This window comes from Muscardinus avellanarius (genome assembly GCF_963383645.1).
Source record: "Muscardinus avellanarius genome assembly, chromosome: 12".
Taxonomy (NCBI): domain Eukaryota; kingdom Metazoa; phylum Chordata; class Mammalia; order Rodentia; family Gliridae; genus Muscardinus; species Muscardinus avellanarius.
Window position 1 is genome coordinate 68,912,137 of NC_137798.1, and position 15,554 is coordinate 68,927,690.

Sequence of the window (15,554 nt, forward strand, 5' to 3'; positions counted from 1 at the left end):
GAGTAGTAATAGAGTTTTTATGAGTCCTAAAGTAAGCAAGTATTTGGCTAAAACAATGGTTTTCATGCTTTTTACCCCTATATATTACTTCTCTTTTAAAATTTTGCTAGATAAATGAAAAGACAGAAGACTACTATGAAAATCTTGGTCGAGCCCTGTCTTTGTGGGACAAACTTTTTAACTTGAAAACTGTCCTGGATGAGTGGACGGAAAAGGCCCTTCAGAAGACAGACTCACCCCAAGTGACCAAAGAGGACAGAGAAAGGCTTAAGGTAATTCAGGAGATGACCTGGGTACTCTGTTCACACGGGACATTTCAATACTGAGGTTGCTTTCTTGGAGCAAGATAGAAAAAAATCACAAAGAAATATTTCATTTGTCTCTTGAGAGACATGCACACAATGTTTCTCCCTTTGATATACAGGAAGCTGTTCATGGATATAATTAATTTGGGGCTCACATATACCCAAGGGGGTTCATAGTTAAAAGTCTTTGGATAGGGAAAAAATGCATATTTATTTTCATAGATGTCTAATTAAAATGTAGCTTTTGTTTCAATTATAAATATAGACAACATGCATTCAAAGAAGACATGCTGTTTCTAGGAGGTTAGTCTAGACCCCACGGATAGATCAGTCTTTTCTTAAATGGCCATGTAGTAAATATTTTAGGCTTATGGACGATTCTATCTCGGTTACAAGTGCTAAACCCTGCAATGAAATGGATAGGCAATACAAAAGTCCTTGCAAGTAGCTGAGTTCCACTAAAATCTTATTTATAAAAACAGATTAGTCATTAAGCTGTAGTTTGTTAACTGCTGATGTAGACCAGGATTATGGACAACATTCTTTATTTGAATTCATAGTCCCCAGAAAGAATATTAAAAACACAAGACTGAGTATTAGCATCTTTATGGAGTATTTATTTATTTATTTATTAATGTGATAGAGATTGAACCCAGAGAGATTCTACCTCTAAGCTACCCCTCTAACCATATTTTATTATTTTGAAGCAAAGTCTTCAAAATAAAAAAAGTTGATGAGGACCTCACTAAATTGCTGAACCTGTGACCCTTTACCATGCCCAATTTTAAAGAACTTTTTTAAAAGCTAGTTTTTTATACAGTAATGTCAGGTTTTGGCATTTAGAAAGAATTAAAGTTGTCTTTTCTAACAGTAGGAAGAATTTTTCTAATTACTTGTTTGCATATTATTGGTTTATGCCATATCAAATCTTTGTTCTGCTAGATAGAAAACAGCTATGTGTTGACAGTCAGTGAATCAGTGCAATATGAAACTGTATGCATGTGTGCACGAAGCTAAGGCTTCACAACTCTTTAGATCTCTATTTCTTGTTATTTTTTTGATTCACACATCTTTTTATACATTTGGGAAAAGTTTGTAAAGTGTATGATGGTTTCTAGTTTCCTGTATATATTATGATAATGAAGTAAATTTATGATTCTCTAAATGAATAATTTCCTCTTTTGAGGTTTCATTTATTTTCATTTATTTTATTTTCTATGATACTGGAGATTGAACCTGGGGGCTTTCTACCTCTGAGCTATCCACTTCAGCCTTATATTTCTTTACTTTTTATTTTGAAACAGGGTCTTACTCAGTTGTTGAGGCTGGCCTTCAACTTTCCATTCTCCTATCTCAGCCTCCCCAATACTGGGATTACAAGAGTGTGCCACCACACCCTGGCCTTATCATTATTTTTTATGCATTTATTGCTGTATTATAGTTTTACATCATAATATTCATGGTGGTAGTTAAACGAATCATCTCTTAAGAATTCTTTAAATTGTCTTGAACTATAGGTTACTTAAAACCTGAAGCTAAGGATTATTAACTGTCAGCCTGAGGGCCAGATTCTGCCAACACTGTTTGTGGGTGTGTGCATATGTTCATTCATAATTGTATGTAGACATATTCATATATATACATTACATATATGTATATACATATTTATATATATATATAAACACAATTATGCTTTTAGGCAGGCCATGCATTCTTGTGGCATAAGCCTTGCCCCTCTCTGTTGTCTTAAAATGAGAATGCCTCACTCCATTATATCAGTTAAATATCAGCAAGAATAATCATGTGTATCAGAAAATCAGGTACCAATATTGTCAAGTTATTTTTGACGAGGTTTCCACGAACATTTGGTGGTGGAAATAATAATCTTTTAACTAAATATTGTTGAAACATAATAATTACATGGAAAAGAATAAAATTGGACCCTTACCTAATCCCATATACAAGTATTAACTCACAATAGGTAAAAGACCTAAATATAAATCTTAAGACTATAAACTTTTAGGAGAAAATCTGGGTCATAAAACCTCACAACATTGAAATTGGCAGTGATTTCTTGGTTATGATTTCAATGGCACAGGCAACAGAAGAGTATACAAACTCCCTAAAAAATAAAAAACATATTGTATATCCAAAGACAATGTAACCAGAGTTAAGAGTTACTAATAGAATGGGATAAAATATTTCCAAATGCTATATCTGAAGGTATATTAATATTCCAACTAGAAATCCTAAAAATTAACAACAATAAAGGCAAACAATACCCTTTAGAGATAGGTAACAGACTAACATAAATAATGAATCTCCACAGATAACCAATCTTAGTTGTCTGTTGGATGGAAAATCTTGTTTCTCTAGTTCTGATGTGTGTTACCTATTTCTTCTTTGTAGTTAATCTCTTTGAGTATTTTCTCTAGTGATGGTTTTGAAGACATAAATTCCTTCAGATTCTGTTTGTCATGGAAGCTTCTTATTTCTCCATCTAATTTGATAGAGAGTTTTGCTGGGTAGGAAATTTTTGGCTGGAAGTTGTTTTCTTTCAAAATTGGGAATATGTTACTCCAAGCCCTTCTGGCTCTCATAACTTGGTTTGGGAAGTCTGGAGTGATTCTAATTGGTTTGCCTCTGAATGTCACTTGGCCCTTTGTTTTTGTTGCCTTTAAGATTCTCTGCTTGGCTTCCACATTGGTCATTTTGACAATTATGTGGCGTGGGGATCCTCTTCTCCGATCCTGTCTAAAGGGAGTTCTATACGTTTCCTGGACCTGCGTATCGACCTCTTGCTCTATGTCTGGAAAATTTTCTGCTATTACTTCCTTGAAGAGATTGTTGATCCCTTTAGTTTCACTTTCTTTTCCCTCCTCTATTCCAATTATTCTTAGGTTAGCTCTCTTAAAATGGGCCCATATTTCTTCAATATCAGATTCCTGCTGTCGGATATTTTTTCCTAGATTAGAAACTATGCGTTCATTTTTGGAATGATCATCTTCTAAGAGCGAGATTCTGTTCTCCATGTGTTCTAATCGGTTGTTTGTGCTTTGAATTGAGGCCTTTACTTCATTAATTGCATCCTTTATCTCTTTTTGGCTCTCTCTGAGTTCTTTTCGAAGCACTTCTATTATTTCTACAGTTATTTTCCTGATTTGATCTTCTAGAAATCTCTGATTTTCTGTTTTATCGGGTTCTGATGTTGTGGGGTTGTGAGCATTAATTGCTCCAAGAATTTAGGTCTAGGCTTTTATTTAACTCCAATGGTTTATATATCTGCCTTTAGAATAGTACTACACTGTTTCAATTATTGTAGCTTTATATGGTTTGAAATCAGAAAATATATATCTTCTAGCTTTGTTCTTTTTCAAGATCGATGTGGGTACCTAGAGTCCATATTCCATATTAGGATAGATTTTTTTTTCTGAAAAATAAATATATAAATATATGATAGTTTCACCTAAAAAATAGAAAAAAATAGATTCTCTGGTAAGAAAGAAAGCAAAAAGAAATATTGAAATGTTATCTTTAAGTCATCAAAAGCTTGGTATCAGACAAATGAAACTGTTATGTGAGATTATCATTTTTAATTTTGGATAAATTGCTATAATACTAGATGTCAACTACTAAGCCAAGCATAGGAGGGGGGGATAGGGAGAGAACGGGGTGGGGATCGGGTGGGGGCTGACTGGGCAATGTGTGCATGTATGTCTACAAAAGTATGTATCCCACTATGATGTATGAATACAGTGCACCAATTAAAAATAAATATGAAAAAAAAAAAAAAAAAAAAAAAGAAAATCAGGTACCAAACCAAAAACTATCTTTCTTTCAAAATCATGTGTTTTAGGAAGAGTTACAAGTCTATGAACAACAAACTTCAGAATTTTCCAGAAGAGTGGCTGAAATACAGTTTCTGCTTCAAAGTAGTGAAAAACCACTTGAATTACAGGTAAGAGAATTTTATTGAAAAGTCTCAATTAAAGATCTTTATAGCCTCTAAAATAGTATTCATAAAAACAAACTCTCTAAATCCTAAAAATTATAAAATTACTATGATTATTTGTTGGATTTCTATGTTAAGGCCAACTGATTGTGTGTGTGTGTGTGTGTGTGTGTGTGTGTGTGTGTGTGTGTGTTTTACTGGGGATTGAACCCAGAGACCTTCTATCATCTCAGCCCTATTTTATTTTTATTTTTTGAAACAGAGTCTTGCTGGGTGTGGGGGCACAGTCTTATAATCCCAGTATTTGGGAGTCTGAGACAGGAGGATCATGGGTTTGCAGTCAGACTCAGCAACTTAGTGAGACCCTCTGCAACAAAGAATTAAAAAAAAAAAATAGGACTTGGAGTGTAGCTTGAAGCTAAAAGGTTCCTGGGCTCAATCCCCAGTTCTGAGAAAAAAAAAAAAAGAAATCCAGTCACCGGGCATGGTGGCTCACACTTGTAATCCCAGTACTTGGGAGGCTGAGACAGGAGGATCGTAGGTTCACAGCCATCCTCAGCTACTTAGTAAAGCCCTCCACAATTTAGTGAAACCTTATTTCAAAATAAAGAATAAGAAGGCCAGGTGTGGTGGTACATGCTTGTAATCCCCGCTCTTGGGAGGCAAAGACAGGAGGATCGCGCAGGCTTGAAGCCAGCCACGCTGGCGTAAGAGACCCTGTTTCAAAAATATAAAATAGGTCTGGGAGTGTAGCCCTGAGGTAGAAGGGTTTCCAGGAACCCCAGTACCACCAGAATGAATGAATGAATGAATGAATGAATGAATGAATGAATGAATAAGAAAATCAGGCTGGGGGTGTATCTTGGAAGTAGAATGCTGCTGGGTTCAATTGCCAGCATATATCTCTCTTTCTCTCTCTCTCTCTCTCTCTCTCTCTCTCTCTCTCTCACACACACACACACACACACACACACACACACACACACACACACACACACACAGTCTCACTAGGTTGATGAGAGCCTCACTACTGGCCGATGCTGCCCTTGAGTCTGCAATTCTCCTAGCTCAGCCTCCCTAGTGCTGGGATTATAGGCATGCCCCGCAGCCGGCTCACCCAAATTTTTAATAGTTGTTATAGGTGATTCTGTTTGCTCCATGAATAGTATTGTATGCCTGCATTCTTTTGTTCTTCTCTCACTTATGTCCAGGCCTCTGGTTTGGAAGGGCCAGTGGTGGCTGTGCTTCTGTGTACAGTGGCCGTGGCCCTCATGGGTGTCTTGGGTATAGGAAGGAAGATTTGAATCTAGTGATCCTAGGTTTATTAAGAGTACTCCAACTGTGATTTTTGTGTTGTGTGAGGATATTTGTCTCAATTTTATCTGAATTGAGAGACACAGTGGTTGTGAGTGCAGGAGGTAGACTTGCTGTGTTCATCCTGGCTGTACCACTTACTGGCTTTAGGATCTTGGGTAAGTTATTTAACCTCTTGAAGCCCGTACTGTGTACACAAAATGCTTTATGTCCACGATGCTGTGGACATAAAGAGTCATTAATGACAGTGAATTTTTTCCTTTATGATTTGATTTCATCCAATATGTTTTATCTTGTGAGTGCCATGAGAGATCGCTTTAGTTGATATGTTAAATAAGACTTGTTTTGGGAGAATGATTCCAGCTAATTTCTTAGGGAAAAAGTCACAATGTTGATTGCAGTTTTTCCATGTTATTCTTTATTCTTTCAAAGGGAACATTCCACGTATATAGGTGACATAGAGTGATGTAGGGCATTGGGAATTTATGGCACTCTGAAAAGAAGCAATCTCAAGTTCCTAACAGTGCAATTGCTTTAAAATCTAGCGAAATAAGAGCCACTCGCCACTTCCTGTGTTTCATGATTTCAGGTCATGGAGCGCTCTGTTTTAAAGAAGATGGACCGTGTAAAAAAGTGTATCACAGGAGAGTCCAACTGCTGGTCGCTCAGTGACAGCACCGCTGAGCTAAGGGAAGATCTAGACCAAGCCAAGACCCAGATCGGGATGACGGAATCCCTCTTGAAAGCCCTGTCTCCATCCGACAGCTTGGAGATCTTCACCAAACTCGAGGTGCTGCCCAGCTGCTCATCTGCTGGTGTTAAGATTTATCCTCACACTTATTTTTGATGGTTTTTACCTTTTGCAGTTAATAAAAACAGAGGAAAATGAAAATCCTGGGTGGGGGACCAGAAAGCCACTTTGTGCATATTTAGCATAAAAATGTCCACCTTTGTGGACAGTAATTTTTTGATATGAAGTTGGCATTGTTATACATTATTATACATTTGCTAGCAGAGAGAGAGAGCAAATCTACCCACTCAAAAATCTTCCAGACTTTTCCAGAGTTGTTGAGACCCCATCTGTGTTGTTTGAACTGAGCCCACTGTAACATTTCATGGTGCTGATTGGTTCTTTTTACAAATGTAGGAGATACAGCAGCAAATTCTGCAGCAAAAGCACAGCATGATTGTACTTGAGAATCAGATAGGTTGCCTCACTCCCGAACTCTCTGAATTGAAAAGGCAATATGAAAGTGTCCGTGACTTATTTAATACCAAAAAAAGCATTCTGCAGGATCACTTTTCTACGTTGCTAAATGGTGAGTGGAGTGTGACGTTTCTCTTACTTCGTCCCTGAGAGTCTTCAAGTATGAATATGGTACTAGGATCACTAGAGCTAAGCCTGATCTACAGACGGCTTGCACAGACTGTATTGAAAGGATGAATATTTAGATAAAATCTTCCAGGAAAAAAGCACTTACGGACTAATACCTGTTAGAGATACTGTATGTTTCTTTCAAGCCCTAAGTCTTAATTTCACTAAGGTAAGTTACCGGAGTCCAGTTTGCCCTGCTCACTGTGGACAGTATGCTTGGGGATGTGCTTGTGGAGGCCTCTGCAAGTATCTTTGGATGTCCCGTATACTTGGAAAGAAGGTTTGGTGTAGAAAATACACTGAATGACTTTCTAGGTTTTATTAGCCCTCAGAATTGGGTTTCAGGATATATTACCACTCTACACAGTTGTGGGAACCAGGTTCTAAAATCTCTCACATAGCAAGGTTTATGCAGATCTGCTTGAGTGCATAGAAGTTTCCCTTATTTTTTTTCTTTTACTTCCTGCAGATCAATGCAAGAACTTTAATGACTGGTTCAGCAGCATTAAAATGAACCTTAAGGAGTGTTTCGAATCATCAGAAACAAAAAAGAATGTGGAACAAAAGCTACAGAAACTTTCTGTAAGATATATACATATATATACACGCACACACATATATTTGTATATACATGTTTTAATCAAAATTTATCAAAACTAAAACATTGGCAGCATAGAACTGTAGTAGGAAGAAAAAGAATTACTTTGACTTAATGATTTTTTTTACATAAAGGATGATATTCCAAAGTAACTTAGGCCTTTTTTCAAATATAGTGAAACTCAGTATTTATTGAGTAAGTATGCAAGTGACTTAAACAAGATCCATTTTCATCCATATTTTAAGATGATGTTTTAGGAAATTCAGTTGTGTTAAAATCCTATTTGATAAAAGATAAGACTTCACCTAATTTGGACTTTTAAAATCCTTTTACTAAAAAAAATCCTTTTACTAAGAAAAATCCTTTTACTATTTATTTATTTATTTATTTATTTATTTATTTATTTATTTATTTATTTATTTTGGTGGTACTGGGGTTCCTGGAAACCTTTCTACCTTGGGGGACCTATTTTATACTTTTTAATTGGAAACAGGGTCTCTTAAGCCAGTGCGGCTGGCTTCGAACCTGCGTGATCCTCCTGTCTCCACCTCCCAAGCGCGGGGATTACAAACGTGTGCCAGTACGCCCAGCTCTTTTTACTTTCTTGACAAAGATCATCCGATTTAATTATTTCCCAGTCATATTTTTCTTAAAAAATGCACTTGAACTTTACTTCATTGCTGGTCAGAAATACAACTTGAAATAAATGGCAGAGTGCACAGAAGCATTCAAGATGCTTTTGGCACCCTTAAGTCATAGTAGCGTTGGAGGATTATTTAGTACTTTAATGTTCTCAAGCTTCCTGACGGCACAAAATGTTCTCTGTGTAATTCGTCGCCTTTGATGGTGCTATTCTTAATAGAATAGTCTTCTTTTTAAAGTACCATTTTTTTTTCTCTCGCCATTAAGTCTTCCCATTTTGTAGGCCTCCTCAATTGTTACTCAACCCTTGAAACACAAGTATTGGAGAAAAAAAATTCGAGTTTGGGCAAGGTTACGTGGAGAATACTGTATTTCGTTTTGCATATTGATTGCCAAGACGGAACAAGTATTTACTTAGAATTTGAGCAGAGGCAGGAGAGGAAGTGTGGCTTTCTTGGGCTTGCTCCTCATGACCTGCTATAATTCCCAGAAAGTCAGATGCAGATGCAGATGTGCACACACGGGCCTCACCTGCTCCAGGCCACTGCATGGGAGTTAGCCTCGTTTTCACAATTCTCCTTCTCTACAGAATGTCAGAAGGTGACGTGTCTGTGTCGTCTTCTGGAACGTGTTGTGGGGTAGCCGTTTAGACTTGCCGGTAGACTGTGGTGGCCTTGTGTCTTTCCTCAGGATTTCTTGGCCCTAGAAGGAAGAAGCAGTAAAATACAGCAGGTGGAGACTGTGCTGCAGCACGTGAAGAAGCATCTGCCCAAAGCACATGTGAAGGAGCTGAGCGGCTGGCTTGTGAGTCAAGAATTTGAATTGGAGAAAACGGAGTCCATGTGCCAGGCCCGAGCAAAGCAACTCAGTGACCACCTGCAGCAGCTACTGAGGTAGGAAATAATAGAACCAGCTTCAAGGGGTATTCTTCTAGTCATTTTCTAGTGTATTCTTCCTCAGGGTAGTATAAGTTGTGATATACAATGGACAAATTTCATAGGTAAAAGAGATATAGCCATTCCTTGGTATCTGTGAAGGATTGCTCCAGGAATCCCCAAAGATACCAAAGCCCATGGAAGTTCAAATCACTTATAAAGATAGTATAGTATTTGTATATAACCTATGTGCATTCTCCTGTATACTTTTAAATCTTTTTTAGTTTACTTATAATACCTAAGACAATGTAAAGACTACATAAATAACTGTTTAGGGAATAATGACAAGAAAAGAAAAAAAAAGTCTGTACACATTCAGTACACATACAGTTTATTTTTTAAAATATTTTTGATCTGTGGTTGTTGATTCCATGGGTATGAAACTCACGGATATGAGGCCAAAAGTTCTGTGGGGTGTGTGTGTGTGTGTGTGTGTGTGTGTGTGTGTGTGTGTGTTGCCGGGTATTGAACCCAGGGCTTTGTGTGTGTTAGACAAGTACCACTGAGCTCTACTCAAGCCCCTGACTGTACCTTTAGATTCAGGTTTGATGCTAGAAATATAAAACTTCAGGGGAATTCTTCAAATTATCTAAAATGGCAAAGATCCCAAGTATAGTCCAAAAGTATTTTCTGGCCTTTTCCTATTCTTTAAATTTTTACAGCTCATTTATTTAATTCTACCATAATACCTGCTGTAGTTCTGACTTTGATATTTTACAAGTTTTCTCTGAAAAACACAGAAAGCAACAACCTGATTGACCCGCAAGATTTGTGCCATCCCTTTCTTCAGTGCCAATTCTTTTTACGTGTTTCATATTCCGTGTCATGTTCTTTTAGCCTGCAGGAAGCTTGCAGAAACCTGAATAAGTGGCTGACCAGTCAAGAAGAGAAATGGAAGGAAATGGAAAAATCTGGAGAGAAAATGGAGCGATTTTGCCAAGGTTTAGCCAAAAAGAGGTATCATGATCTCATATGAAATGCGTTTCTCAGAAATATGATCTTTCCTATTGTGTAGTGGCGACTCCTGTGAACTTTCAATGGTATTTGGAAATTACAGGGAACAGTTTGAATTGATGGTCGAGTTGAACAACTCTTTGAAGGAACATGGGTTTACTGAGGAGGAAGAAATAATAAACGAGTCTACACGTTTGATTGATGGGTACCAGACATTACTGAGACAATTCCATGAAACTGAGGAAGAGGATCAGGTGTCACCTGCTGGGGACCAGAGCTTGAATGACCTCGCCCGTGATGTCGTTGGTTGGATAAAAGAGATTAAAGAGTCACTTATGGCTCTGAATTCATCCGAAGGCAAAATGCCACTCGAGGAAAGAATCCAAAAAATAAAGGTATAACTGGAAACTAAATTTGAGAGATCAGCGTGAACTCTAATTTTGAAAAGATTTAGAAGGAAACTATAAGAATTTGTTTCTTAATATTATCACTATGAAATGGTTGGAGAAATTCAAAGAGCAGAGCTTACAAAGGAGAAGGGCTGTGATGAGTCTAAAATGATTTTAATGCACGTGGCAGCGCATCCCCTCTCTTCGGGAGGGCAGTGCCTAGTTATTGTCCACCTTCACTGTGTGCAGAAGAATTGAAATAAAGACAATAGGTCAGAGCCATGGCGGGTAGGAATTTGCTACGATGCAGAAAGAATATGTGTCTGTATAGCAGAGGCATTGGTAATGTGAAGGGCGGTGTGGAGGGAATCTTGTAGAACAGAGTGAATATATATGTTCATAAAGGATTTCCTGGATATTTGGTGCAAAATCTCAGACTTTCTGAGCCCACTTTCTCTCCAAGGGGGATTCAGTGAGCGTTGCTAGTTAGAAATACAGGGTAATGAAGCACATATGTTTATTAAACTCACAAAATTGAAGCATTGTGAGAGAAAGAAAGGCTCAAGAATCATGAGCTGAAAGAAGGGCTCGTGAGACTTAGTTGTTAGTATCATTTAGGATTATGTCCGAAGATTTTCCCAGAGAAAGTAAATCTTGAGAAGTTTTTGTGGTACTGGGGATGGAACCCGGGAGCTTTCTACCTCCAGGCTATACTCCCAGACCTATTATATATATATGAAAATGTCTTGCTCAGGCTGCTGCCTAACTCTCCATCTACAAAGAATAATAGAATAGAAGGCCGGAGCATCTGCTTGGGTATTTTTGGCACATGAAAACAAGAAGGTGGTTAACAGTCAAGGGATCAGCATGAACAGGCGAGACCATATGAGCAGGATCTGCTCAGACAAATGTTTATGGAGCACTGACTCTGTGGACTGTGAAGGTCCCTTCATGTGCCTTTGTCTTTTGAGCATGCGTAAATACAAAAAAGAGGGTTATTTTGAACTATACTCTGTAGTCAGAATCGCAAATAAGACATCCTGTGTAATAACCTGAACCAATGCAAATGAGGTTGCAAGATCCTTTTTTTAATTATTTATTTCAGGAAATCATTTTGCTAAAGCCTGAAGGGGACGCTAAAATACAGACCATTGTGAGACGAGCGGAGAGCGGTGAGGCCCCGCTGGCTCAGGAGACCCTCGCTGACATCAGCAGCCAGTGGGCCGGCACGCTGCGCCTGGCCAGCACGTACCTAAGGTAAAGGGCACGTGCCTTCTCCATCGGATCGGTCTTTATTGCTCAAGGAAGCCATAACAAGTGTGTTGTGTCTGCTGCCCGGGTTAGGATATCGTATCTATTGGACAGACAGTCAGTAGTGTCAGGGGCACCTGCAAGAGGAAGAGGTCTTCCAGATCAAATGTGAAACATTCCTCGTGGCTCTGGGCAGTGTTTAGAGTCGCTGTTGTCGCTGGGGCGTCAGCGACTGTCTGCCATTCCAGTTCACTCCTGTTCCCATACCGAGCTCCCTCCTCCAGCACAATCTGAACACCTTCATGTCATACTTATAAAGAATGGATGCTTTTAAATATTTTTCTAAGAAATTCTTAAAGTGTAAACATTGATCATGTTTGCTGTATTCTATAGACGTGTTTATGGAGAAAATTCTTATTTTATATCACGTCTTAAATGGTACATTTTATGTTTGAAATGTGAATCCTATTTTTTTAAGGAAATAATCAGATTATAACTAAAAAAGAATTATTTTTGGTACTGGAGATTGAACCCATGGGCATTCTTTCTCCAAGCAACACCTCCAGCCCTATTTTACTTTTTGTTCTGAAACATGGTCGTGCTAAATTGCTGAGGCTAACCTCGATCCTGCAGTCCTCCTGTCTCAGCTTCCCAAGTACTGGGTTTACAGGCATGTGCCACCACACCTGGCTCACGAATAAATTCAAATTATAGAAAACATAAGCCAGTTAGCCAGGTACGGTGGTACCTGCCTAAAATCCCAGTACTTGGGAGGCTGAGACAGGAGATTGCAGGATTAAGGCTAGCCTCAGCAACTTAGATCATGTTTCAAAATAAAAATAAATAAGTAAATAAAAAATGGCTGGGGGTATAGATTAGAGGTAGAATGTTCCTAGATTCAATCCCCAGTACCAAAAAGAAAAAAAAAAAATAGCATAGGCCAGTTAGTTAATAATATAGTGAATCTTTATTTTATTTAGATAAGAAAGTAAAATATTAGATATTATAATTAGATTTGAGTACAATTAAAAACTGTTGGGACTAGTTTGAAATCTAAAATATTAAGTATTCTCTGGTCAACCTATGTAACAGAAACTTGTATATTAGTAATATTCAAATAATTTATCTTGATTTTTGAGATAATTAACTTGATTCTTTTATGGGCGTGTTTACTGGGGATTGAACCCAGGTGTATTCTACCTCCAAGATATACCCCAGACCTACTTTATTTTTATTTGGAAACAGGGTCTCACTAGGTAGCTGAGAGTCTCCTTAAGTTTGCTGAGGCTGGTTTCGAATCTGCAGTCTTCTTGCCTCAGCCTCCCAAGTACTGGGATTACAGGCATGAACCACACGCCCGGCTCAGGAACTTGATTCTTAGTGCTCTTTAGAATATTATAGTGCCAGCCAGGCATCGTGCCACATGTTTGTAATCCCAGTACATGGGAGGCTAAGACAGGAGGACTGCAGGTTTGTGGCTGGCGTCAGCTATTTAGTGAGGCCCTCAGAAGGACAACTTAGTGAGACCCTGTTTGAAAATAAAGAATAAAAAAATAGCGCCGGGCGTGGTGGCGCACGCTTGTAATCCCCGCGCTTGGGAGGCGGAGACAGGAGGATCGCGCAGGTTCGAAGCCAGCCGCACTGGCATAAGAGACCCTGTTTCCAAATAAAAAATTATAAAATAGGTCTGGGAGTGTAGCCCTAAGGTAGAAGGGCTTCCAGGAACCCCAGTACCACAAAAAAAAAAAAAAAAAAATAGGGCTGGGGGTGTATCTCAGAGGCAGAATGTCCCTGAATTCAATCCTTAGTATCAAAAAAAAAAAAAAAAAAGAAGGAAAGGAAAAAGAAAGAAAAAGAAAAAATACTGTTATAGTGCCAAATTGTTTCTGGGAATTATGTTTGTTAGTATTCTTTCAATGCTGTTTAGGATAACATATGCTGAACTATAGTATGCATAATGCCCATCCATTTTTTTTTTTTTTGTCCTTGCATTTTATAAAATATTTGGTGAAATTTAGCCATCAAGAAAAGCTTCTACAAGAAGGAGAAAAGTATTTGGAAAGTAAGGAGGACCTGAGACTAATGCTCACAGAGCTGAGGAAGAAACAAGAGGCAGGCTTTGCTCTGCAACATGGTCTGCCAGAGAAGAAAGCCCAGTTAAAAATTTACAAGAAATTCCTCCAGAAGGCCCAAGATTTGACATCCTTGTTAAAAGAGTTAAAATCTCAAGGAAATTACCTCTTGGAGTGCACTAAAAACCCCAGCTTCAGTGAAGAGCCGTGGCTGGAGATAAAACATCTACACGAGAGTCTTCTCCAGCAGCTCCAGGTGCAGTGGCCACGCGCATTCCACATGACTGCAGCAGTCACCCTGCAAGAAGCACATGTGGAACTTTAGGGGGTTGGGGCTGTCCTTCTATTAGTGAAACCAAAGGCTTCAAAATTATCATTTTTTGCATAGAAATGCCAACATAGTTCACGCAGTTCTGCTAGAGGAATCAACTATATGTTATTTGATGAGAGTATTATTTTCTCTCATTGAAGTTCCCCTCCTTAGGTGTTGGATGGGCTCTGATTCTCTTGACAAATACATTGTCTTCTAGAAGGAAACAAAGGCAAGAAAACATGAGAACAAATGTTCTTAATAAGTCATTTTTGGTGGCAGGTGGAGATTTTGCAATGAAATATCTCAGATGGCTGGGCGTGGTGGTGCACTCTTGTAATCCCCGCGCTTGGGAGGCGGAGACAGGAGAATCGCGCAGGTTCGAAGCCAGCCGCACTGGCTTAAGAGACCATGTTTCCTAATAAAAAATTATAAAAAAAATAGGTCTGAGAGTATAGCCTGGAGGTAGAAGGGCTTCCAGGAACCCCAGTACACACACCAAAAAAAAAAAAAAAAAAAAAAGAAATATCTCAGATGCCAAGATCTTTAATTAAGAACTCTGGATAAGTTATGGACATTTCTATTTGTGTGTGTGTGTTTGTGTGTGTGTGTGTGTGTTGCTGGGGTTGAACCCAGGGGCATTTTACCTTACAGCTACACTCCCAGCCCTATTGTTTTTTTTTTTTTTCTTTATTTTGAAACAGGTCCTTACTAAGTTGTGGGGGGGCCTCACTAAGTAGCTGAGGCTGGCTGCGAACCCACAATCCTCCTGTCTCAGCCTCCCAAATACTGGGATTACAAGTGTGTGCCACCACATCCAGCCAGCTTATTTCTATTTTGGGATGAAACCTTGGTAATTTAATGGGTATTGCATTTAATCTGTAGAGCGCTTTTGGAAGAATGGCCATTTTGATGATATTTATTCTGCCTATCCAAGAGCATTAGGATGAAACCTTATGAAACAAATGCTCATGAATTGTATAATTGTGTTTTGATTGAAAAAAAAATTTAGACAGAAATGATTTGTAACTTGTCAATTTTTTTTTTTTTTCAGGATTCCGTGAAAAAATTGGAAGGTCACGTTCAAGAACATGAATCATACCAGGTTTGCATCACAGACTTGAATGCCACACTGGACAATTTCTCCAAGGAATTTGGCAGTTTCCCTGATATGCCTATGGATCCAATAGCAGTTGAGGACAGATTGCAAAAACTACAGGTATTCAACAATGTTAAGACACAATAGACTTTTTAAAAAAGAAAATTAGTATTCAGAAATTTGAGTGCTAATCAGGTGATTCTTAAATAATGAAAACTCTGAGCAGTCATAAGAACTCAGGGACATTCTTCCATTGTGGGCAAATCATTTTGTAATTGAAGTTGACCTGTGCTCTGACTCAGTGAGCCCTTGGAGATAATTCTTCCTGTGACCAGTCTGTGTAGCCCCTAGATGTCTT

General features: G+C 38.4%; 1 protein-coding gene across 1 annotated transcript in view; it reads left to right on the forward strand.

Annotated features, from left to right (window-relative positions):
* Positions 1 to 15,554, forward strand: part of LOC308271520 (nesprin-2-like) — a gene marked incomplete at its 3' end in the record, with an annotated part of 253,796 nt that overhangs the window by 29,474 nt on the left and 208,768 nt on the right. Inside the window, exons 15-25 of the mRNA XM_080707904.1 lie at positions 111 to 272; positions 4,162 to 4,263; positions 6,161 to 6,361; positions 6,719 to 6,890; positions 7,416 to 7,528; positions 8,877 to 9,079; positions 9,959 to 10,078; positions 10,179 to 10,470; positions 11,570 to 11,721; positions 13,734 to 14,043; positions 15,152 to 15,316. Coding sequence (XP_080564030.1) covers positions 111 to 272; positions 4,162 to 4,263; positions 6,161 to 6,361; positions 6,719 to 6,890; positions 7,416 to 7,528; positions 8,877 to 9,079; positions 9,959 to 10,078; positions 10,179 to 10,470; positions 11,570 to 11,721; positions 13,734 to 14,043; positions 15,152 to 15,316 — 1,992 coding nt within the window. The remainder of the gene's footprint in view (positions 1 to 110; positions 273 to 4,161; positions 4,264 to 6,160; positions 6,362 to 6,718; positions 6,891 to 7,415; positions 7,529 to 8,876; positions 9,080 to 9,958; positions 10,079 to 10,178; positions 10,471 to 11,569; positions 11,722 to 13,733; positions 14,044 to 15,151; positions 15,317 to 15,554) is intronic.